A 26,250-nucleotide genomic window follows, 5' to 3' on the forward strand; every position below is an offset into this window, starting at 1 on the left:
CTACATTGTTCCCTTTGATCTAGTTTTATGAGTAGTTTATTGCTTGGGGGCGATAAACAGATACTGTTCCACAACTTTTTTCGTTTACAAGTTCTAACAAAGTTTCTTGGGGGCGAGTATCTGTTTATTGCATGATGGCATTGGATACCACAAGCGATTGATGATCTTTAAATCACTGCATGATCCTGGAAAGAAGCCATCACTGCTAGTTTTGTGAAACTAGTTGCTGCCCACCTTGTTCAGTAACCATTCATCCAAAAGTCTGTTTTTGCAGCCAACATTCTAAAGAAGAACAAGAAAAAAAGATCCAACAAGCTTGTAAAAAAAAAAACACTCTCTCTAATCGCCTGCAGTCTTATCCGCCTGTTTGTTTTATAGTAAGTAAAAATCAACATCAAAGTGAAGTTTTGGACTTTGATTTCTGCATGAGCATCTGATTATTAGAATTTCCTGCGTAAAGTTTCTCAAAGTAATCTCGCTTTCTCATAAATGATTCTAGAGTTGGAACTCCTTTTATTTTATTTAATTTATTTCGAAATTAAATAATTTTACGTTCAGTTAATTACTTGCATCACTTCCATCAAAAGTCTTATTTCAATGATTCACTATTGGTGAAACAAGTCTTGGCTCTTCAATCATCAAGCTACGTAGACTTTTACATACAATTGAGATATGCTTGAAGAACATACAAAATGGCTTCACCTTAAATTGTCTCATACGTTCTTGCATACTCAAGTATTTAGAGAAGAAGAAATTGATACACAAGGTGAATTTTTTGATCATGATTCTTGGCATCCAAAACAAGTTTCCAAAACTCTGCACTAGGCTTGACCATGCTCAGCTAGCTTTGATCATTCCACAACCACTACAGTGGCTGACACTTAGTTACCACCCATGTATACCATCTCCTGCTACATCCAAAAGCAGGCATTAATATGGTCCAAAAATGGAGGAGAGGAAAGCGGGAAGGAAAGATCACATCACATCACACTTTTCCCATATCTTAGTAGTTGTGTCCCCTCAACCTTGTACATCACGACAGAATCCTCCATTCCTTGTACATCACCCATACTCTTAGCCTTATCAAATCTCTCCTCCTAATAATGCTATGTAATCTGTTGTTATATCCCATCAACCCTTTGCAGTCTCTCCAACTCTTAAACATATATCTGCTCTCTTCTCTCTCTCTCTCTCTCTCTCTCTTTCTCAAATGGGACTGCTTTCTAAAGGATCTGTTCCGGTAATCCTCCTCCTCCCCCTCTTCCATCTCTTGGTGTCATGTTGCGATGGCTCAAGAAGCATGCACGCCTTGCACCGGAGACCGGCGGCAACGAAGAGGTCAGGTGTTGTCTTCTGGTTCTTGCCGAGAGCGACGCCGATCCCGCCATCATTACCTTCGAAGCGGCACAACTCGCTCGGCTTGCATTCTCGAAGAACAATGCCTTGAAGAAAGGTGGGATGAGAGGCGTCTCCCATCTCCAAGGTTTTCTCTTTCACTCCCTCTCCTTCCATCTCTTTCTTGCTGCATTAATGGAAGCCATGCAAAGGTCGAGGTCTTGTCTCGTATCATGGAGATCAAGTGTGTGTTCTACTGTGTTATCTCGGTCTCATATATATGGTGATTTCGAACTCCTCCTACCTTGTTCTTTGCTGGAGCACAAAAAATGCAAGGAGAGGTTTGACAGAGACCATTGTTTTGATCCGAGTGGGTACGTACGTGTGCAGGGGCGTGGGAGTCACCGGCGATGCCCGTGAGCGGTGGGCAGAGTACCCTTCTTCTGGGAAGCCATGCGTGTGCAGCCCCGAAGTGGGAAAAAGGATAATAAGTGTGTCCTTTTTTGCTTCCACCTGCAACACACAGCTGAGTTTGAGGTGATGAATCGGTCCTCTTTTATGCATGGACGGATCGTGTGCGGAAGTTTTAGTGTTTGGAAGGCATTAGCAGCTCACGCAGTCACGTGTCTCTTTGATTGATGATGGAGACAACAAAAAACCCATCTTTCTATCATATACACACACAACCCTACTTGATCTTTCTATCGTACCCCCGACACACAACACATATAGTTAATACATAGAGAGAGAGAGAGAGAGAGAGAGAACTGTTAACCAAAATTTAGATTTTAATGTGACAAGATCTCGCACCAGGCGACAACGCAGCATTGCATCTCCTCAACCGAACGTATCCATGGGGAGGAAACCGAATCAAGGAGGTGAACGCCAGGGCGGTGCACGTCCTCATCGAGCTCCTACTCGAAGAACCTGACCGTAGGATCTGCGAAAGTGGTGCTCGTGGTGATGGAGCAGCTCTGCAGGTGTGCCGAGGGGGGAGCTGCGCTGGTGGGGCATGCGGCCGGCATCCCCATAGTGGCGAAGAAGATACTGCAGGTGGCGAGCGAGAGAGCAGTCAGGATACTGCACTCGGTGGCGAAGCACTCGGCCACTCCCGGATTGCTGCAGGAGATGCTGCAGACGGGAGTAGCGTGCAAGCTGTGCCTGGTGCTCCGGGTTGAGTGCGGAGTAAAGACCAAGGAGAAGGCAAGGGAGAAACTGAGGCCGCACTCGAGGGTGTGGAGGAGCTCCCCTTGTCTCTCTCCTCCAGTTCCAGCTTTCATACCCTACTACTTCATGACAGTAAACTGCACAGAGAAAAATGAAAACGTAGCTCCAAGATTGTATAGGATTCAAGATCACCACCAAACCATAGATTGATGATTCTTTTATTAATCAGCAAAAAGAAACAAATCAGTTGATTCCTTTCATCAACTTCAAACAGTTGTGTGGGCTCCAGACATTACATCGCATGAACAAGCATTTCCTTCAATTTGACATAAATTATGCAGATCAACTCTGTTACCAAGTCCATGTCATTGCAAATATAGAATTCAAAAGGGACAACCAAAATGGGCATATCATGTGGTACTTGTGTTCATTATTACATCATCTATTTTTACCAGATGGTGAAAATTGAGATTAAGCACAAAAGATATGTTAAATCTATTCAAATGCAAGCTACACTAGTTCAAAAGGTAACTCCCCAGCATTCATCTTAAGGAACCTTGTCGATATTGGTATTCCAGCGAGAGAAGGAAGATGTCACTCAAAGGCACTAGACAAGAAGAACTGCATTTATGCAACCGTCATTCTCCGGGTTATTTGTGACTTGTGCATATTTTCCTACAAATAGTTGGAAAGGAGAAGAGTTTCAGCGGTGAGGCAAGCCAAAATAAATATATTAAGTCTTCACGTGCAGAAGATTCTTACCCCACACTACTTTTCCTGCTGGTGTCACCAGACCAAGTTCACTCACATTAACCTGCCATTTCAAAATCAAGATAACCGATGTATACAGGAGGAAAGTTTATAAAGCTATGCCTAAAATGAAACACTCTGACAAGAACCAGAACTCAATTTGTAATAATCCTTAGCAAATACAATGCAGTTCTAAGCATGTGTAATATATCATCACCAATAGTATCACTTACCTCAATAATGGTTCCTTTGGTCACAACACCAAGAGAAGTGTACATAGGACCATTTGGATTCTTCTTTATCCCGATTATCTCAAGGTTAAAAGTACATTTCAGTTCTGGGTGTGTCACATGGGCTTTAGTAAATCTCAAGCCTGTAGGTCGGATGAATCGCTCATACTTTGGAGGTTTTCTTGTAAACCCTTGCCCAACGAATGTGACTTTTGTGACCATTCTCTTCCACTGCTTGGCTGTTGGGGTAAGCAGAAAGTGTCAAAACATTTTCCTCATAGGGTAAGGCACGTATTAAATGTTAGAATACATAGCCGAAAAAATGTATCTACTATCTAGTTCAGTATTTGAATGTTATATTGAACTGGAAAACCACAATTTTTAAGTGGCAACATAAAGGATTATAGTACATGCTCATTCAAGAGATACAAACAACAAAATACATGAAACCTCTGACCCATTCAAGAGCTACAATGTAAAGTATATTTGGATGCATATACACAAGTGTACGCATACATCTGTATATATTATAGATTTGTGAACATGTGTCTTTACAAGTAAATGGAACATAACACACAAACAAACCTTTGGTCCAAATTATTAGGAATCAGCTATGTAGAGCATTTCCCAGGTCTAACTAGGGTCTCCAAGTCCTTGTCCACTGTGTAGCACCTATATACTCCAAATTGGTCCCTTTTTCAGTTTGCCACCCCTGTGTAGAACATCTCCAGCATCCTTGGACAAACAGTAATCTATGTTCTCTCAACTGACAGAGTAAAGCATCAAGCAAATTCTTACATGTCAATTTCCAGTACACCTTCCTCAAATATAATCCATTACATAAAAATTCCATGACCAGTCAGAATTGCTTAGATTATTTTGACTGCTAAGATGTTAAGCAAGATGACATTCAAAATCAATAATAATTTCATAAATTTGATAAATACTATAGAAAAATTGGTGACTTAAAGAGGTACAAAACTACAGTATATGTTTCATGGTCTCTCCAAAGAAAAATGTATATCATCATCTTCATGCATGTGGTCTGATTATTTAGTTGTTGCAACAAATAGTTTGCTTGACACTGTAAGGCAGGACTCTTATGCATCAAAGGAGCAACGGCATAAAGCTCTAAATCTATCAAGATCCACAACAAAAGTTGATCATCAAATAGCAATTAGAGTATATTTTCATGCCATGATGAAGGCAAACAATACAAGCAAAGAATTGCTATCAACCATCAATATGACAAATTGAATATAGAAGGTAATAACAGTATTTAGACTTAATCAGGAGAACTACCACAGGAATCCAAGAACCAACTAATATAAAAAGGCAAACCAAAGTCGGGTTCTAGGTCTTCCATCTATTAGATGCATCTGCAGTTGCAGGCCCCCTGTTCTATCCTCTATTAGATGCACGTACACACAGACTGTCTTTGACTCCTCCCCCCTCCCTCTGAAGATATAAGTTTGACTAAAAAAATAAAGACTACAGAAACGAATGATCAATTGGACATATAAAGGGAAAGTGGGGCTCTAACTCAAGCCTATTGGATTCATTCACAGTTGCAGGAACACAAAATTTTGGAAAGGAGGATATCAAGAAATCATTTAATTGATCTAGAGCGAACTCAGATTGGTCTAGAGACTAGATTCTAAAGTAAGCTGAAACTCCATATAAAATTTGTTACTGACAATAGTAAATGCAATAACTAAAATAAGATACTTACTTTTACGCTTCCCAGATCGGATGACTCGGAACATCTCATCTTCAGCCACAGGTCTGACCTAAATAAGAAAAGAACACTCATTTCATAACTTTGTCAATTGACCAAAATCTCCAATAGTAGATCATGGTCATCAAAATGTTTGTGTTAAAGTATATTATGAACACAAGCTCACCTTTGGTAAGGGGACCTCCCATTTACCAGCCTTTTCCTTCCTTTTTTGCTTAATAGTGTTGCTCAGTACCTAAAGAAACCAATGCCACCAGAGGGAAAAGAAGAAAATGTAATTTTTAAAACAAAAAACCATATATTTCACTAAAACTATAATGCATGGTATGACAAATTAAACGATTGTAACCTTTGCCCGTGTTGTGGTATCACGATCCAAAAGATATGCAGGAATAGCTCCATCATGAACCTTATCATCCACCTTACGTCTACTTGATGATTCATCATGCATAGCAAGCCTGGGAAGGAGCAAAAGAAGGTAATCTGTTAAATTTTACTTCACTTGATGTAGTCCTCAATTAAATTAGAAACTCCGTGAGAGCAAATTTCTTGTCAATCTATTAATTCTGAAATGTTACCAGATAAAATTCCATGTTTATACAGACAAAGAAACTTATCAGCATTGCCAAACATGGACTCAACTACAAAATCATGTTAGAATAATATGTTCAGGATCCCAGTGCCAAAAAATCGTTCCCATAATATTTTCTTTCAGTGGCTCGATGTATGATAAGGATCCTAATTCCAACATAATAAGTTGCACCAGATTGAGTGTCACATCCTCGAATGGTACACATATCAAGTAATATAAGCTATTTAGATGGTACACGAAAACCCCACTAAGGGAGCCTATGTTGCTAAAGAAGTCCACAATATGTAAGGGATGCAAAGGAGGCTTACGTTTTCTTCATCAGTGCCTTCTCCGCATAACGCTTCTTGGCAAACATTTTTCCTTTGATACCCAAAGCCTGTTCAGAATTTGTGAAAACATCAGAGAAATAGGTATCCTTCGCAAATCGCACGGCATGCAGTGGGGAAAAACAACCCCTAAAACTCACAATCAGTAGCGAAGTCCAACCTTTTGGGCATAGGCCGAACGCTTGTGAACCTCGCGAGCCTCCTTCTTCCGCTTCCGCTCAAAGTGGTCCAGCCGGTAGCCATGACGCTTCCGGTGAAGCTCGATGTGATCCCCTTGCGGCTGTTCCCAGAATTCCACAAATCAAACAGACGAATCACAAAAAGGAAACAGGAGAGAACGAACAAGTGAGGCTAAATGGGAGGTATTAGGAGAACTCACCATGGCGGCGGCGGTAGATTGAACAGCCGGCAAAAACCCTAACTAGGAAGAAGGGCTTTGATCGGCGGGCGAAGGGATGAGTTAAAGACCAGGTCCGATCTGGTAATCCTCCGGATCAGTCTAAACTTAAAAGTTTTCTATTCAATTCTGATCGTCTGATTTATATCTAACGGTTCGGATCACAAACTGGGTGAGAACGAGCCAGGCCAACACAATAAAATGTCGGGCTTTAGGTTTTGGACCGTATAAGGTTGGACTTGAGGCACCTTTTTCCTTTTTTTTTTTTTTTTGTTTTGGGGTGGGTGGCGCGGGCGGTTTAAAGTAAGTGGAAAGGCATGATTCGAATATGCGATGTTACGAAAAACTTTCAAAAATTTTATAAAATAAAATAATCGATATTTTATAGAATATATTATATAAGATTTCGAAACCTTAATTTTTGGTAAATAGATTTGGCACACCACCATTAGATCAGTGTTTTAGATATAAATATGTGGATGAAGCTTATTTTTTCTCTATTTTTTTAATTTATCACTCTCAATTTACCTCAATCTAATAGTAATTATTTTTTTATTGATCATTAACATAATAATTAGATATGAATACCCGAGGAATTGATAATGATTTTGAGTGATATTCTTCTTGTTAGAAATGAGAAACGATTGAAGGACAAAATTGACCTCCTTGATATCATGGATATCGATACAAGTAGTTGTATCTATTGTATCATCGGCCATCTCAATAATAGTGACAACCGCCACCTCTTAGATGATTATGCCACATCACCCATCACATTTGCAATCGAACTGCCATCCATGAGGTGATTAGGCCTCGTCACCTATTATTTCATTGGTAATTATGCCACCTCGACAATTGAAAGTAGTACTATCTCATAGGAAAGTTAGGCCACATTATCAGGTCCCTCGATAATCGCTTCAATCATCCTAACCACGAGCAATTAGAGATCTCTTAGGATAAATAACCTTTCTCTCTGTTCCACATCCCCACACGTTACTAAATTGAGCATCGGAATCAGACGGATCGAGTTGGGAATCCTTTGGTCGATCTTCTACGAGTATTCATTTGGCAGCTCAGGAGAGATGATTCTACGAAGCAACTACTCATATCAACACGGGTCAAACACCCCCAGCAACTTCTTGACGTCTCGAGTCATCGACTCGACCGGCTTTCATCTCATGTCCGAATCGAGTTGGGTCGTCCCCAGCATCGCATCGAGGATAACAACCAAAGCCATACTTTTGAGTGCTAAAGCTGATTGATAGGTGAATGCTCGTAGGATGCTATTAAGACTTGGCATTTGGTGCAGTACTGCTTAGCATGACTCATCCCCATCCTCGATCTCAAAAGCACAAGAAGAATAAGATCGAGGAGCAGCAACAACAGTAAGACTTAGAAGCAAATCTAAGAAAGCTCCCAATATAACCCCCTGAATCCTCCTTACGTTCATCCTAAGTACCAAACCAACATCTCCTCTAGCCATTCCCAGTCCTCCACCCCGTGCGCCCTTATCATCTCCTCCATCGATTCCCTGAAGTCCATAAAAGGGTCCACAGAATCTACCGCCATGGCAGTACTGCCCTGGAACAAAGCACTCCCAGCCTCGTCAGTCTCCTCCACTATCGAGCTTGTGCTACCCGCAGGCTCGAAGAACAACCGATCGGAACTCAGTCCGTGAATCACTGCCTCCGGAGCGTCCAAGCTGTCGGACGCTGCAACCGGCGAGCTCGTAAAGCATATCGATTCGCTGAAGTCGAAGTAGGACAAGGTCGTGACCTTGTGGACTTCACTGCCATCACCTTTGCAGCCTTCCTTCCTGAAGGACTTGGTCCTCGAACGCTTGCAAGAGGGCCACGTCCTTAGTTTGGCAAGTCCCACATAGTCCCATATTAGGAAAATCAAGCTTGTTATCTCCTATTGTAACTATAAATAAGGGTCTAGGCTTTGAAACCAGATGCACCACAAGAAAACCTAATTGTTTGCTTTGGACTTTTCTTGTTTAGTAGTTTTAAGTGTTTTATGGCCTAAGAATATTTTCCTAAGGCATTTGTAATTATCCCTTTTATAGTAGTGATTTACTCCACCTTCATCCGTGGATGTAGGTCAATTAATCGAACTATGTAAATCTGGTGTTCTTGTCTCTTTTATATTGGGTTGCCAAATTATCCTTTGGTAAATTTCTTGGAGCAAGCTCTAACAAACTAGTATCAGAGCTTAGTTTCGGAATCTTTTGGCAACGATGACAATAACAAAGATCATTATCGAGAAATTCGATAGAAATGTCAACTTCGGCATATGGCAGCTTAAGATAGAGGCCATTATGGTTCAAAACGGAGTTGATTTGGCATTACAGGGAGCTGAGAACATTCCAGATGATACGTCAAAGGAAGATCTTGCGAGTATGGATAGGCCAAAAGCATGTGGGATAAGCTTAAAGCCTTGTATATGAAAAGGATAGTGGAGAATCGTCTCTACTTGAAGTAGAGTTTGTATATGCTTCGGATGACTGAAGGTACATCTATACTCTTATATCTTGATAAATTTGATTCCTTAGTTATGGATTTGGAGAATATAGATGCGAAAGTTGATGACGAGGATAAAGCCCTGTTACTTTTGTGTTCTCTTCCCCAATCCTTTAAGTATTTATGTGATACTATAATTTATGGAAAAGAAATAATTTCGTATTAGGAAATTAAATCTACACTAAAATCTAAGGAGCAGATAGACAGGGATATCACTAGGGAAAGTAGAGAGAATCAGGCTGAGGGTCTGGTTGTTAGAGGTAGAACAGATAAAAGGAAATTTGACAATAGTAGATCTAAATCTAGATCTAAATCTAGACATAGAAATTTGGAGTGCAGATATTGTCATAAAATGGGGCACATTAAGGTTGATTACTTTAAATTGAAAAATAAATTAAAGCAAAAGGAAAAAATTGTTGAGAAAACTACTGAGTCCGTTAAAGCTAGTGTAGCAGCTAATGAGAATGTTGGAAATATTTTCTTTACTACTAATGACAGGACGAGGTCTAAAAATGAATGGATTTTAGATTCGGGTTATTCTTATCACGTGTGTCCCAATAGAGATTTGTTTTCCATATATGAATCTTGTAACAGTGGAATTGTTTTGATAGGCAATAATGCCGCGTATGATGTTGTTGGTAGAGACACAATCCGAATTAAAATGCATGATGGTATTGTGAGGACGCTCACTAATGTTAGACATGTTCCTGATTTAAAAAAGAATCTCATCTCTTTAGGCACCCTAAAGGCTCTTGGGTGTAAATGTTAGGATCAAGAGCACTAAGAGGGGAGGGGGGGGGGTGAATTAGTGCAGCAGAAAACCTTCTACGATTAAAAAAAAACGTTCGTTCGATAAAAGTGATTTCAGTAAGAAAGACGATTCGTAAATCACTTTAACTTTTGATTAAGCAAGATGCAGCAAAGATATAAATGCAGTTTGTAGTTATGGTTCAAATCAGATAGTAGGCACAAACTGAAATATGATATTCGTACGAAAAAACTGATTTACGTCTAAATGCTGATTCATAAATCACTTGATTAAGCAAGATGCAGTTAAAGCAAGGATATAAAGGTAGTTTGCAGTTATGATATAAATCAAAACGTAAGCGCAAACTGAAATATGATGATCGTACGATAAAACTGATTTACGTCTAAACGCCGATTTGGAAAGTGCAAAGCTTGAAACCCAATCGTATATGCGCAGAAAGCAGTAAGCTTTTGAGGAGGTTTGCAGTAAAGATAATATGCTCAAAGTAAATGCAAACCAAGATTTAGAGTGGTTCGGTCAATCTTGACCTACTCCACTTTTGGCTTCCTCTACCGACGAGGTCACCGACGTCAACTAGAGGCCTTCCTTCAATAGGCGAAGGTCAACCACCCTTTTACAGTTTCACTCCTTTTGACGGGCTTAGGAGACAACCCTTACAGAATTTCCTTTCCTCTCTTAATAGATTAGAACTTGGAAGAAAAGAGAAAGAAGAACTTTCAACTCATACAACACTTTTGAGCTCTAAAAATCACAAAGTCAAATCAGAATTTCAGTGATTTCTTGGTTGCCCTTTCAGTGCTGAAAGGGTGGGGTATTTATAGGCCCCAACTCAGTTTGAATTTGGAGCTCATAAATTGTCAATTCCCGGAATTCCGGGATCTGGCGGTTGCATCGCCTGGCAGAGCTCGAAGACTGAGCCTCTGGGCAGTGCCACCTCCTATCAGGGGCGGTTGCACCTCCTGCCAGAGCTCGAAGATTGAGCTCAAGCGGTGCTACCGCCTGATTGAGGCGGTTGCACCGCTCAGCCAAAGTTCGGAGACCGAGCCCAAGCGGTGCCACCTCCTGTCATGGTCGGTTGCACTGCCCAGTCTCACTCGGAGACTGAGCCCAGGTGGTGCCACCGCTTGGCTTGGGCGGTTCAACCGCCTGGCAGAAATCAGGGTCTGAATGGGTTGATCCATTCGACCCAATTTGGGTTTTTCAGGGGCCCAATTGCCCCAAGATTAAGTTAATGGGATCACCTCCCATTTCCAACTTAATCATTGTGCTAACTACGATATTTCCTAAGACATTTACTACAACTTGCTCCGGTGCGTCAATCGCTTCTTCCGGCGAACTTCCGTCGATCATCCGATGAACCCTCGGTGATGCTCCTGCGGACTTCCAACAAACTCCTGGACTTGCGACGATCCACTTAGCGAGTTCCGACGAGCTTCTTTGGCAAGCTCATGGACTTCTCGGATTTGGTCCCGCAGAACCTCCGACGACTGTCCGAACTTCCGTCGAACTCTCGAACTCCCAACGTGATCATTGTCTTGACTCCGGTGCAACTCCTGCTGCATATCTTATTTTCATCGTAGTTAATCCTGCACACTTATCTCAACATATAGATTAGATAACAAATGACAATTGACTTCATCATCAAAATCCGAGATTCAACAGTAAATATACAACTGAAGGTAGAGTTATGAAAGTTTCTAGAAGTGCCCTTGTTGTTATGAAAGCTTGTAAGTCTGGTAGCTTATATATTTTGTAAAGAACTACTGTCACAAGCTCAGTTGCAGTCTCGTCATCATCATTGTTTGATTCTGACATCACCAAATTATGACATATGTGTTTGGGTTATATGAGCAAAAAAGGTTTGAGCATATTGAGCAAAAGGGGTTTTCTTTGCGAATAAAGTACTGGGGCATGGATTTCTATAAACACTATATTTTTGGAAAGCAGAAAAGAGACAGCTTCAATTCTCTAGCAGTTCACAAAACGAAAGGTACTCTTGAATATATTCATTCAGACCTTTGGGGTCTAGCTCATGTTCAGTTTAAGGGTGGTGCCAAGTATATGTTGACTTTCATTGACAATTATTTCAGAAAAAATTAGGTTTATTTTCTGAAGCATAAAAATGATATTTTTCTAATCTTTAAATAATAAAAGGCTTTGATTGAAAAGCAAACAGATAAACAGATTAAGTGACTTCGAATAGATAATGGCATGAAATTTTGTGAAAGTGACTTTGATGAATTCTGCAAAAACAAAGGAATTGTTCGACTTTGCACTATTAGGATGATGCCTTAGCAAAATGGTGTGGCCAAACGTATGAACAAAACACTCTTGGAGAGAGGATCTCAAATGTAGGGTTGACAAATGACTTTTGGGCAGAGGCGATTAATATGACCTGTTACGTTGTCAACCGCGCTCCTTCTGCAACACTTAATTTTGAAACTCCGGAGGAAGTTTAGTCAGGTACTCCTACTGATTACTCTGATTTAAAAATTTTTGGGTGTCCTGTTGAATCTCGGATTTTGATGATGAAGTCAATTGTCATTTATTATCTAATCTATGTGTTGAGATAAGTGTGCAGGATTAACTACGATGAAAGTTAGACATGCAGCAGGAGTTGCGCCGGAGTCAAGACAATGATCACATTGGGAGTTCGAGAGTTCGACGGAAGTTCGGACAGTCGTCGGAGGTTCTGCGGGAACAAATCCGAGAAGTCCATAAGCTTGCCAAAAGAAGCTCGTCGGAACTCGCCAAGTGGATCGTCGCAAGTCCAGGAGTTTGCCGGAAGTCCGCAGGAGCATCACCGAGGGTTCATCGGATAATCGACGGAAGTTCGTCGGAAACTCGCCGGAAGAAGCGATTGACGCACCGGAGCAAGCTGCAGAAATTGTCTTAGGATTTATCGTAGTTAGCACAATGATTAAGTTAAAAATGGGAGGTGATCCCATTAGCTTAATCTTGGGGCAATTGGGCCCCTGAAAAACCTAAATTGGGTCGAATGGATCTACCCATTCGGACCCTGATTGCTATGGGAGGTGCAACCGCCCAAGCCAGGAGGCAGCACTGCCTGGGCTAAGTCTCCCAGGGAGACTGGGTGGTGCAACCGCCCCAGCCAGGACGCAGCACCGCCTAGGCTTAGTCTCCGAGCGAGACTGGGCGGTGCAACCTCTCCTGACAGGAGGTAGCACCGCCTGAGGTCAGTCTTCGAGCTCTAGCAGGCGGTACAACCGCCCCAGTCAGGAGGTGCAACCGCCTGATCCCGAAATTCCGGGAATTGATAGTTTTGAGCTCCAAATTTGAACTGGGTTGGGGCCTATAAATACCCCACCCATTTAGCACTGAAACAGAACAACTTACACTCGAAATCTTGATCTTTTTCTGTGATTCTTAGAGCTCAAAATTGTTGTAAAGGCCAAAAGTTCTCCTCCATCTGTTCTTCAAAGTTTTGAGTTGTAAAGAGAGGAGAGAAAATTTCTGTAAGGGTTGTCTCCTAAGCCCGTCAAAAGGAGTGAAACTGTAAAAGGGTGGTTGGCCTTCGCCTATTGAATGAAGCCTCCAGTTGACGTCGGTGACCTCGTCGGTGGAGGAAGCCAAAAGTGGAGTAGGTCAAGATTGACCGAACCACTCTAAATCTCAGTTTGCATTTACTTTGAGTATTTTATCTTTACTGCAAACCTCCTAAATAGCTACTGCCTTCTGCGCTTTTACGAACGAGTTTCTAAGTTCAGAACTTTCCGAATCTGCGTTTAGACGTAAATTGACTTTTTCGTACGATCATTACACTTCAGTTTACGTTTACGTTTTGATTTTAATCATAACTGCAAACTGCCTTCTGCGCATTTATAAAACGTATCTCAAAGTTCAGTATCCTCAAAATTGGCATTTAGACGTAAATCAGTTTTATCGTACGAACGTCGCATTTCAGTTTGCACTTACATTCTGATTTTTATCATAAACTGCAAACTGCCTTCATAGATTTACTTTAACGTCATCTCGCTTAATCTTAAGTTAAAGTAATCTTAGAATCGGTTTTTACATCGAATTCGTTTTTATCAAACGAACGCAGCTTTTGATTTTAATAGTGAAAGATTTCCGCTGCACTAATTCACCCCCCCCTCTTAGTGCTCTTGATCCTAACATGTCCAACATACATGCATATAAATGAAGGAAAATTAGAGCCTCGAGCTAAAAAGTACATTTTCCTTGGGTATGCTTCTGGGGTGAAAGGATACAAATTATGGTATTATGATCCCAAATCCTCAAAATTTATAATTAGTAGAGATGTTACTTTTGATGAATTGTCTATGTTATCTTCCAAAGAGGAATCTACTAGTTGTACAAATGATAGTGTGCAAAAGCAGGTGGAGCTTGAGATTGGTAGTTCTGATTATTTTCAGTCGAACTCTTCTACTCAAAGAATACCAGTAGATGGTCCCGAATCTACTGACGAAGATGATCCAGAGGAAGACTAATATTCCATAGCCAAGGATAGACCACGGAGAGATATTTGAGCACCACAAATATATGCAAATTTGATTGCATATGCTTTGTTTGTTGCACAAGAAACAAGTGAAGTTGGTGAGCCTACTATCTACTAAGATGTAGTTTCGTGTGATAATTTCGCTAAGTGGTTGATTGCGATGAATTAAGAAATTGAATCTCTCCATCATAATAGAACTTGTGATCTTGTGAAGCCACATTTGAGTAAGAAAATTGTTGGATACAAATGGGCCTTCAAAAGGAAGGAAGGTATTCCAGGGGTTGAAGATGCAAGGTATAAAGCACAATTGGTTGCATAAGGCTATAGTCAGTTGCTATGTATGATTTGGAATTGGAGCAACTTGATGTCAAGATAGCTTTCTTACATGGTGAACTTGAAGAACAAATTTGCATGGAGCAACCTCATGGATTTGAAGTTGATAATAAGGAAGACCATGTTTGCTTGTTAAAGAAATCCTTGTACAGATTGAAGCAGTCTCCAAGATAGTGGTATAAGAGGTTTGATTCTTTTATGTTGGGTCATGGTTACACGAGGAGCATGTATGATAGTTGTGTCTACTTCTGAAAGTTAACTGATGGCTTTTTTGTATATTTATTGCTTTTATGTTGATGACATGTTTATTACAGCTAAGAATTTGTCAGAAATTCACATTTTAAAAATGCATCTGAGTAGTGAATTTGAAATGAAAGATTTGGGAGCAGCTAAGAAAATTATTGGCATGGAGATCAAAAGAGAACGAGGAGTTGGAAAATTATTTCTGACCTAGAAAAATTACATCGAGAAAGTCTTGGAGAGGTTTGGCATGAAAAATGCTAAGCTAGTGAGTGCTCCTCTTGCTAGCCATTTTCGGCTATCTATTGCTTAGTCACCACAGTCAGTTGAAGAGGAAGAATATATGGTGCAAGTTTCATATTCCAGTGCCATCGACAGTATTATGTATGCAATGGTTTGTACTCGTCCAGATATTTCACAAGCAATCAATGTGGTTAACAGATATATGTCTCTCCCGGGTAAAACACTTTGGCAGGCTGTGAAGTGGATTCTCATATACTTGCAAGGGACTTCAGATGCTTGTTTGGAGTTTGGAAAAAATCGTGACACTTTGGTTGGTTTCGTCGACTCTGATCATGCTGCGGATCTTAATAAACAAAGATCTTTGATAGGCTATGTTTTTTGCATTGGCGGTTGTGCAGTTAGTTGGAAAGCTTCCTTATAACTTGTTGTGGCTTTATCTACTACAAAGGCAGAATATATGGTAGTGATAGAGGCGTTCAAAGAAGTTTTATGGTTAAGAAGTTTATTCGACAAATTATGTCTACATCAAGGTGTTACTACATTTAACTATAATAGTCAAAGTGCTATTTATTTGACTAAAGACCAGATGTATCATGAGAGGGCGAAACATATCGATGTGAAGTTTCATTTTATTCGGGATATCATTACTAAGGGAAAGGTCTTTGTTCAGAAAATTCATACGAAGGACAATCCAACTGATATGCTTATGAAGCCTCTTCCAGTTTACAAGTTCAAGCAATTCTTGGACTTGGTTGGTGTTCATTATTGGTGATTGTCCGTTGGGACTTTTGTGAAGAAGGTGGAGTAAGTTTTGTTACTTGTCAATGTTGGGACATACCAAGGTGGAGATTTGTTAGTTTGGCAAGTCCCACATAGTCCCACATCGGGAAAATCAAGCTTGTTATCTCCTATTACAACTATAAATAAGGGCTTGGGCTTGCTTTGGACTTTTCTTGTTTAGTAGTTTTAGGTGTTTTATGGTCTAGGAATATTTTCCTGAGGTATTTGTAATTATCCCTTTTATAGTAGTGATTTGCTCTTCCTTCGTCCGTGGATATAGGTCAATTGATCGAACCACGTAAATATGATGTTCTTATCTTTTTTATTTTTCTATTTTATTATCGTCAAATTACCTTTTGATAAATTTCTTAGGGCAGCTCTAACAGTCATTATTGCTGCCATCCAAAGATTTCAAGCATATAGTCTCTTACCCATTTGGCTTCTCTTCGTAGGACCAAGAAGAAGTGAAGTCAATCTCGAGCTCTGGCCGAGTCTTTATGGCAGAGAGATGCAGCATCGAATAGTGGTGTTGTGATGATCACATTCTATAGCTTTTATCGGGTAAACTTAGAGTCATACAACAAGCAACTTTCAGCATCTTGTCATGTACTTACACATTCTTTAACATTTTGATTTTCAGATTTAAAATATTTATATTAAAATTTTTATATTATAAAAATAAAATATTTGATTTTATTTGGGTAGTATCGTCGGTTTTTATAAATGAAAGCATGAAAATAATAGATAAAAATATAATTTCAATGTCATAATTATATTTTCGGTGATGACGGATGACGGTATTGTTGAGAGTCATGAGTGACTGTTATGGATAAGGAGAGAGAGCGACGACAAGAGTTGAGACAAAAAGAAAGAAAAAAGAGGATGACATAGATGCTGACACTTTGTATGTGCATCGACGTCACTCGACAATTGTATTGGTGACTCAAGTTTCGTGCTAAGTGATCTACGATTAGCTTTGCGAGCACTTCGGAGCACACCTGCAAACATTGGAGTGCTACTGAATTGCCCCTTTCCGTTGTTGTATCTTGCTTTCAAAGCTTGATGGCGAACAACAATGCGACCGTGAGGGCCACCCATAGTGATAGGGCCATGGTTGTTTCCTGGTGTGGGCCAACCACGCGGTCTGTCACTTTCACACACCATTGTTCGCTCTGCATCCAAGACGACCTCTACCCTCTCCTCAACCATCCCATTTCACTACTTTGTGGTCGTTTGTCGAGGATATGTGGGCTTCATCGCTTGAGACATTGTTGTGGACTCGAAGGTGAAGAGGCAAGAGCTAGAGGACGAGGATGTCATAGAGTGTGAAGGGGAAGCAGTAGGATCGGGATTGCAAAAAGCATAGATTGGACGGACCCACCATGGACCTTCATTGGAGACATAACAACCAACATCGAGGGAGTGGCAAGCGACATAAGTGACCTAGTAGATGTGATGAGCCATGAGGAAGCTGGCATCGTAGATGGACACATCACATGCCCAATAAAAGGAAGGTTGCATTTGGTTCATAATAGAACATTGCTTGGCATCTGCATCAACATCGTCATTCGTCACTACTCAAAACGTAATTAGTACATTGAAATTACCTTTTAATTCATCGTTTTCATATTTTCATCAATAAAACTGATAGCATTAGGATAAATAAAACTAGACTTTCATAATAATATGAACTTCAATATAAATTTTTTAAATCTAAAAATTAAGATATTAAAGAGATCTTGAGGTAATAGAGTTTTCTCGCTTTAAAACTAGAAAAATATATTGAGTTCCAATCCGTTGCAGATGAGTCCAAAATCAAGTTATTAATACATGGACGTGATCTGTTTGAGTCCATGCCATCTAAACTTAGATGCAACAGTAATCTGTCCATCTGATGCTGTTGAATACGAAACAAATGCTCGGATAGATGCCGTTGCGTTCACGACAAAGAGAGAAAAGACAGTTGCATGTGATTGGACTGGATCCAATATGGTTGCATCTTCTTGGCTGTGTGGTCAATTCAAACTGATATACACGTTTATTATTATTATTATGTCAATTCTATCAGAGGCGGCTGTTGTAGTTCCTACATGTGATAGCATCATCGTGTTCCTAGTTGGAGTCACACATTGTGTGCCGTTTTCACCTACCCAATTGGCTCAATGGCCTAACTTGCATGCATTCTTTCAACACACGACTCTGCATTCTTTGAACACACGACTCTGCGAAGGAGAACAGATATGGTCTGACTCTGACTAGTCTCGATGTGCCAACCTGTGTGTTGTTTAGCCTTAACCTTTGCACTCACTTGTAGTGTTAGCTCTTGTTCATTGCATCATGCTGCTCTCTTATAATAACACCTGAAAGGTACTTGACATCAAGCTGCAAAGGAATTACTTGGAACTTATACTCACCTGGATATGTCCAACACTAAGCTAAGGTCAAATCAAATTAGGTCTTTCTCATCTGATATCACTGTTCATCAATCTCTTTCCTGCCCCATGCATTTCCAAATCCCTATCAAACAACACCAAGCACGAGCAAGACCTTTAAGATGTGTTGTGAGGAGCAGCTGTGTGTCTCTCATGATCCTGTAAGCATAAAATCTATAATTATGCTATATCTGAAATGTAGAAATAACTTATATGTCAGGATTAAAATCAAGTGTATAGATCTAATTATTACGATGCGTATCTTTTGATGCCATCTCTTCAGAGATCTCGTTTGATGTGCTAAGCATTGTCTTTGATCCAAGATTGTTATAGGCACCGATCCAAGATTGCTGCAGGCACCGATCCGTCTACAAGGAGTGCAAGGAGTAGATCATTTCTCCTCTCTTCCTATCTTTTCTCTCTCTTCCAAGGAATTTTTTGAAAAGCATTTTATACATGACCATATTTTAAAATAAGCCAATAAGTCCAATAAACACAATAATACTATATTAAGCCCAACTATTAATGTGAGTCATAGCGGTTGTATTTCATCAATGTCATACTCCATTCTATGTACCACAATATTGTTAGTCTTTCCTAATATAGTCCATAATGACCCATGTAATTTGTCTTGTCAAGGCAATCCTGTTATTACAATCAACCATAATATGCATAAACATAAATGTAAATATGATAGCAGAAACATATAACTTTAATTAAGCAAGAAGAATGTCAATAATAGCATCCACATAAACATGCATCACCATATCCTTTATGACTTGCTCACAAGCCCCATTCTAAGAACATGTTTTTGAATATTTTACACTATAAAACTTTTGTCAATGGATTAGCAATCATCATAGTGGTGCTCAAGTTCTCAATTGACACTCGCTATTTCTGGACTCTTTCTTTAGCCACCAAGTACTTTATCTCAATGTGCTTGGAACCACTAGAGTACTTGCCATTTTTAGAGAAGAAAACTACTGTAGTGTTATCACAAAATAGCTTCAGTGGCCTGGCAATTGAGTCGACCATACCAAGTCCCGAGATAAAATTTTACAGCCATAAAGCTTGATTTGTGGCCTCAAAGCATGCCACAAATTCAGCTTCCATTGTTGATGATGCAATAAGCGATTGCTTTGTACTTTTCCAAGAAATTGCCCCACCAGCTAACATAAATACAAATCCTGAAGTGGACTTCTTACTCTCGAGGCAATTTACAAAATCAGCATCTAAATATCCTATCACTTCAAGCTAATCTGATCTCCTGTATGTGAGCATATAATCTTTCGTTCCTTGCAGATATCTCATTACTTTCTTTGCAGCTTTCCAATGTTCCATTCTTGGGTTACTTTGGTATCTTCCCAGCATTGTAACTGCAAAATTGATATATGGTCTTGTACAGGTTTGAGCATATAATAGACTTCCAACTACGCACCCATAAGGAATATTCTTCATTTGATTCTTTTCTAAGTCATTTCTTGGGCACTGGTTTTAACTGAATTTTTCACCTCTAGTAATAGGTACATCATTGGCTAAGCAAAGCTGCATATTAAATCTTTCCAAGATACGATCAATATATCCTTTCTAAGATAATCCTAATAATTCTTAAGATCTATCCCTGAATATCTCAATGCTAATAACATAGACTGCCTCATTCATATCAACCATCTTAAAGTTCTTGTTGAGAAATATCTTGGTTTCGTGCAATAAACCAAGATCACTACTAACAAGTAAAATATCATTCACATATAAGACCAATATAATAAACTTGCTCCCACTTACCTTCAGATATATACACTGATCAACAGTGTTTTCCTTAAATCCAAAGAAAGTAATGGTATTATGAAATTTTATATACCATTGTCTGGAAGCTTGTTTAAGGCCATAAATGGATTTCTTAAGTTTACAAGCCCAATTTTTCCTTTTCAATGAATCCTTCAGATTGTTCCATATAGATTTTCTCATCCAGATCCCCATTCAGAAATATTGTTTTCACATCTATCTGATGTAACTTAAGATCATAATGAGCTACCAATACTATGACGATTCTTAATGAGTCCTTTCTTGAAACTGGAGAAAAAGTCTCATTATAGTCGATGCCTTCCTTCTGAGAAAAACCTTTGGCCACAAGTCTGGCTTTATATCATTCGAAATTGCCCGTTGAGTCACATTTTGTCTTAAAGACCCATTTACAACCAACTCTTTTACAATCATTAGGTAATTCAACGAGATCCCAGACACCATTTTGTACCATTGATTTTAACTCTTCTTTCATTGCATCATACCATTTTTCAGAATCATTACTTTCTTTTTATTCCTATATCATAATCTGATTCTTGTAGATATACCACATAATCATCAGAAATGGCATGTTTTCTTTTCTTTTGAGATCTTCTCAAATCTGCCAATTGTGATTATTCTACAAGATCATCAACGGTGACATCAACATCATGTAAGAGTTCTTTGATGTTATTTTGTTGTTCACCCTCATCAATACTTTCATTGATTTGAGGAACAACAATATCTCGAATAGGAGATGATACGGGAGAATTAACTTAAATCTCCTCGATATCAAAATTAATCCTTCGAGATTTTTCACTCCCACTGATTTCGCCATTTTCTAGGAATTTTACATTATCAGATTCTATTATTCTCATACTATAATTAGGGCAATAAAATCTGTATCCCTTGGATTTTTCTGAATAACCAATAAAATATCATGAAATAGTTCTTGGATCCAATTTCTTTTCATGTGGATTGAATACTCTTATCTCTGCAGGACACCCCCAAATATGTAAATGTCTTAGACTAGGCTTCCTACCAGTCCATAACTCAAATAGAGTCGATGAAACTGACTTACTGGGAACCCTATTCAAGATGTACATAGCTGTCCAAAGAGCTTCACCCTACATCGACTCAGGTACAGAGGAATAACTCATCATGCTCCTAACCATATCCATTAGAGTACGATTTCGCCTTTCAACAACACCGTTCTACTATGGCACACTTTGTGATGCATATTGAGCACAAATAGCCCGTTGTTCTAGGAATCTAGTAAAAGGGCCAATATTCTGACTAGATCCATCATATTTGCCATAAAATTCACCACCTCTGTTAGATCTGATAATTTTAACTTTTCTATCTAATTGTCTCTCAACCTCATTTATGTATACTTCAAGAGTATCAATGGCTTGAGACTTTTCATGTATTAGATAAACATATCTGGACAGATCATCTATAAATGTGATGAAATATTTTTCTCCACTAAAACAAGGAATATGGAGTGGTCCGCAGATATTAGTATGAATAATCTTAAGGAATTCTTTACTTCTTGTGGCATTTTTCTTCATATGTTTAGTTTGCTTTCCCTTAATGCAATCTATACAAATATCAAAATCAGTGAAGTCTAAATGTTCTAAAATATTATCCTTCACTAATCTTTCAATTCTTACCTTGAAGATATGCCCCAATCGTCTATGCCACAATATAGAAGATCTTTCATTATTGAAACTACGTTTCAATCCAACACTTGATTATAGGGTCATAATGTCTTTGCAAACTCAAGATCGAAATTAATTCTATACAAACCATTACAGAGAATTCCAGAACCAACTTTTATTGAATCATAAAACATACTGAGTTTGCCACTACCAAAAGAAAGATAATATCCTAACTCATCAATTCTAGAAAGAGAAACTAAATTTCTAGAAAATGTAAGGACATAACATATATCAACAAGATCCATCAAATGACCCATCTCTTAGCGTAGACGATAAGTTCCCATTGATATCACTTTCGCTTTAAGACGATTTCCTATAATGATGAATCTTTCATGTTCTTTTGGTTTCCGAATTGAAAGATATCCCTGCATATTATTTGTAACATGAGTTGAAGCACCAGAATCAATCCACCAAGTGTTAGAAGGAACTTCTGTAATGTTTGATTCGAAACATACAAAGGTCGAGTTAATACATTTCTTTTCGAACCAAGTCTTGCGTTTAATGCAATCCTTCTTAACGTGTCCTTTCTTGCCACAAAAAAAGCACTTTATAATAAAGACTTTCTTTTCATTAGTCCGTTTAACATTTCTAGACCCGGCAAGTTTCTTTAATTGATAATGCTTCAACTTTCTTTTCTTATTACCAGCTCCTTGAGTAGTGGCCATGACATTATATGAACTTTCCTATCTTAATCTCAATTCTTCTTGAACACATATACTAGTCAACTCATTCAAGTCCCACTTATCCTTATTTGTGTTGTAGTGAATCTTGAATGGGCCAAACTGAGAAGGAAGAGAATTTGAGAATAAATCGCACGAGGAAAGATTTATCAACATTCATGCCTAATATTTTAAGTTTTGCAGCTTTGTTAGCCATATTGAGGATATGATCCTGAATTCCTCGAGTGCCATTATACTGAGCCGTAGTCAGTTCTTTCATTAATGTGCCAGCCAATGACTTATCAGCAGATTTAAATATATCTTCAATAACCTTTAAATATTCCTTTGCGCTAGTTGCAGTCAGTAACGAAGTCTTTATGTTATTTGCAATTGTCATTCTTATGAACATTAAACTAAGTCTATTAGATCTTTATCAAGCCTTCATTTCATTTACTTGTTCTACAGTACTTTCATCAGTTAAGTCTGCAGGCTTTTCAACAAGTAATGCTAAATCAAGATTTAATACACCTAGTGTGAATTGCAAATGCTCTAACCATTCTGAATAATTTGATCCAAATAGTACAAGGACACTAGATGCATAAGAATGTATAGGCGGAAGTACCACTGCAAAAAATATAGAATAACATTAATGCTTTGAGTTTGTCAAAAATTGATGAACTATTGATATTATCTATATTACACCTTTGGGTGAAATATTGACATATCTAGTATTCACTCAAGAATATTTATGGAGGATTGATACCATCCTTGTGGAATAGTATTGTTACCTTTAGGTATACAACCCTAAACTGTAAGGATATCCAAAAACAGTATCATCCTACCCCATCATATAATTATTTGAATTAGATTCTCCTTTGGGATTATCTAAATCTCTTAATTATATGTGTCATTATGAATATTATTTTCTTAATATTATATAGGACTAATTCCTTAATATTATTTTATAAGTCATTAGTCCAGGTCACTTTGGTGGCTACAAGACTAATGCAATAATATAAAATAAAATATAAAATATCCTATAAATGATAAAACTTTTATTGTAATTCATATCATAAAAGTCTTATCATCCCAAGCCACTTTGGCAGCTACTAGTCAGATAAAACTTAGGGAGATGAATTACAAATAATATTTATCAATTTCTTTAATTTTTGCTAAGCAATTCAATAATAAAATAACCATAATAATTATTAAATATTAATACTAAGCAGTTCAATAATAAATAACAATAATAATTATTGAACATTAATGCTAAGCAATTCAATAATAAATAACAATAATAATTATTGAACATTAATACTAAGCAATTCAATAATAAATAACAATAATAATTATTGAACATTAATACTAAGCAATTCAATAATAAATAATAATAATAATTATTGAATATTAATTAGTAAAAAAAACCTCATATGATAATCATGATAACATATAAATCATGCCTTCATGTGAAAGGTAAATATTATTTCATAATTTCATATATATACATGTGAATAAGTAAATAAAATTCTAAAAATAATAATTAGATTTTAATTTTATTTACCACATGTATAATCAATAATTCATATAAATCATGCATTCATGTGAAAGGTATACATTATTTCATAATTTCATATATATATATATATATATATATATATATATATATATATATATATATATATATATATATATATATATATATATATATATATATATATATATATATATCTATATATATATACATGTGAATAAATAAATAAAAATTTAAAAATAATAATTAGATTTTAATTTTATTTATCATATGTATAATCAATAATTCATATGAGAAAACTATAAAGTAAACCATAATTTATATTTTTTTAATAAAAAATTAAATCCAATCAAATAATCAAAAATATAATTATGAATAAAATTAATCATAATTATAATAAATCATATTTATCAATTTATAATTAAGAATATAAACTAAATTTCTCAATTTTGATAAAACCGTAAATATTTGAAATGTTATAAATCAGAAATATGTGAATGGCAGAATTATAATTTTGGCATAAATTAAACCCGAGGGTAAAATCGTAAATATGTTGACAGAACATAACCTGAAATTACGAAATTTGCAAAGGGTAAAAATGTAATTTTGCAAAACCTTAGCCTCGAGGGCAAAATCGTAATTTTGCCAAAAACCTAATCTGCATTCGTCGTCGCCACTTGCACGAGCGGCGCTACCGCTGCTGCCTGCGGTGCGGCCGCCTGTACGCGGCTGCGGGCTGCCACCGGTGTGTGGCTACTGGGCTACCGCCTGTGCGCAGCTACCAGCGATAGTTCTAGCATGCGCGCAGTCATTACCGCTGCAGCGGTTCCTGCCCGCGCGCGGCTGCTGCTAGCGTGCGGTCGCTGCCTATGCACGACCTACTCACGCACCGGCCGCCACCTGGGCTGTCTGCCTGCATGCGGCCGCCCGTCGCATGGACGGGTTCTGTGATGCCCACGTATGGGACGGGTTCTGTGATGCCCGTATACGAGATGGGTTTTGTGATGCCCGCATACGGGACGGGTTCTATGATGCGCATGCTACTCGACATAGTCGTAGATTCACAACGAGGTCGACGGTGACCATTACACCGCTTAGCAATTCTTGGAAGATAAAGTTAATTCATGCATCATAAATAAATTTACAGATCTAATACATTTGATCTCAAAAACCTGGCTCTTATACCAATTGTAAGCATAAAATTTATAATTATGCTATACTTGAAATGCGGAAATAACTTATATGCTAGGATTGAAATCAAGTGTATAGATCTAATTATTACGATGCGTACTTTTTTATGCCATCTCTTCAAAGATCTCGTTTGATCTGCTAACCACCGTCTTTGATCCAAGATTGCTATAGGCACCGATCCGTTTGCAAAGAGTGCAAGGAGTAGATCTTTTCTCCTCTCTTCCTATCTTTCTCGTCCCGGCTTGAGATTGGCATTGATGGTATTACACAATCACTAACTAAACATGTAGTTCTACCAATCTTTTGTCAATCTTCAGTACGACTATGGTACAAACATCATATTACATTTTTAATTGAATATTTTAATACCTTGACTCTAATACCAATTGTTAGGTGGAAACTAAGGTTAAATCAGCTTCCCAGCAAAGTGCTTACGCACATATGAGGCAAATATCATCAGACACAGAAGCTTTCACTTTCGAACCACATCAGCATGAAACTTACTGCTCAGATATCATCTAGAACACCAGATATTTCACTTATAGCAGTTCTTAGTTTTCTTCTCTTAGGCTTCCACCTCCCTGTTTGTACTTCTTGATCTCTCTCTTGGCTTTAGATTAGATCCGTTGCTACACTTGATAGCATCATGCAATGGTTACTTCTTCAGACGTACATTCCTTAGTTTCGGATTCAAAGTCGAGCAGATTAAGAATATTAATCCACACCACATTATTCTATTATTGTTTTCATCTTTTGAATTTTTTTTTTCTGGAATAAAAAAAAAGAAGACTTTTGAATGCAGTCTCTGTTGAATGAGGTATTTGTTCTACCCACGCAAATCTTGTTGAGCTGGTCAATGGTCGCATGCAATGAACTGTAGTAGTCGTACGCAGACATGTGGACTTTGATATTTTCTTACACAAAGATAAAGAGACTATTCTGCGTAACATTGTTCTATATAAAGAAGACCTCCCAACCAAGAAAAAATGGAGCATCTCGATCTGGAACGTGGCAACCTTCAAGCAATGGCCA

The 26,250-nt window shown here is 38.2% G+C and overlaps 2 protein-coding genes across 2 annotated transcripts in view; one reads left to right on the forward strand and one right to left on the reverse strand.

Annotated features, from left to right (window-relative positions):
- Positions 1-2,884: 2,884 nt before the first annotated feature.
- LOC135650419 (uncharacterized) lies at positions 2,885-6,631 on the reverse strand. The gene is made up of 9 exons (XM_065169738.1): positions 6,518-6,631; positions 6,299-6,418; positions 6,121-6,188; positions 5,570-5,678; positions 5,387-5,455; positions 5,215-5,272; positions 3,486-3,721; positions 3,265-3,316; positions 2,885-3,177 (listed from the first exon to the last, which is right to left on the reverse strand). Exons 1-9 carry the CDS (start codon positions 6,518-6,520, stop codon positions 3,110-3,112), a joined length of 783 nt encoding a protein of 260 aa, XP_065025810.1. The 5' UTR covers positions 6,521-6,631; the 3' UTR covers positions 2,885-3,109.
- A 19,519-nt stretch (positions 6,632-26,150) lies between these two features.
- LOC135650425 (momilactone A synthase-like) overlaps positions 26,151-26,250 on the forward strand; it is a 1,110-nt gene continuing 1,010 nt past the window's right edge. The window contains exon 1 of the mRNA XM_065169747.1: positions 26,151-26,250. This exon is cut by the window's right edge and continues 31 nt beyond it. Coding sequence (XP_065025819.1) covers positions 26,205-26,250 — 46 coding nt within the window. The 5' untranslated portion in view covers positions 26,151-26,204.

Source organism: Musa acuminata, chromosome BXJ1-4 (assembly GCF_036884655.1).
Source record: "Musa acuminata AAA Group cultivar baxijiao chromosome BXJ1-4, Cavendish_Baxijiao_AAA, whole genome shotgun sequence".
Classification (NCBI taxonomy): Eukaryota; Viridiplantae; Streptophyta; class Magnoliopsida; order Zingiberales; family Musaceae; genus Musa; species Musa acuminata.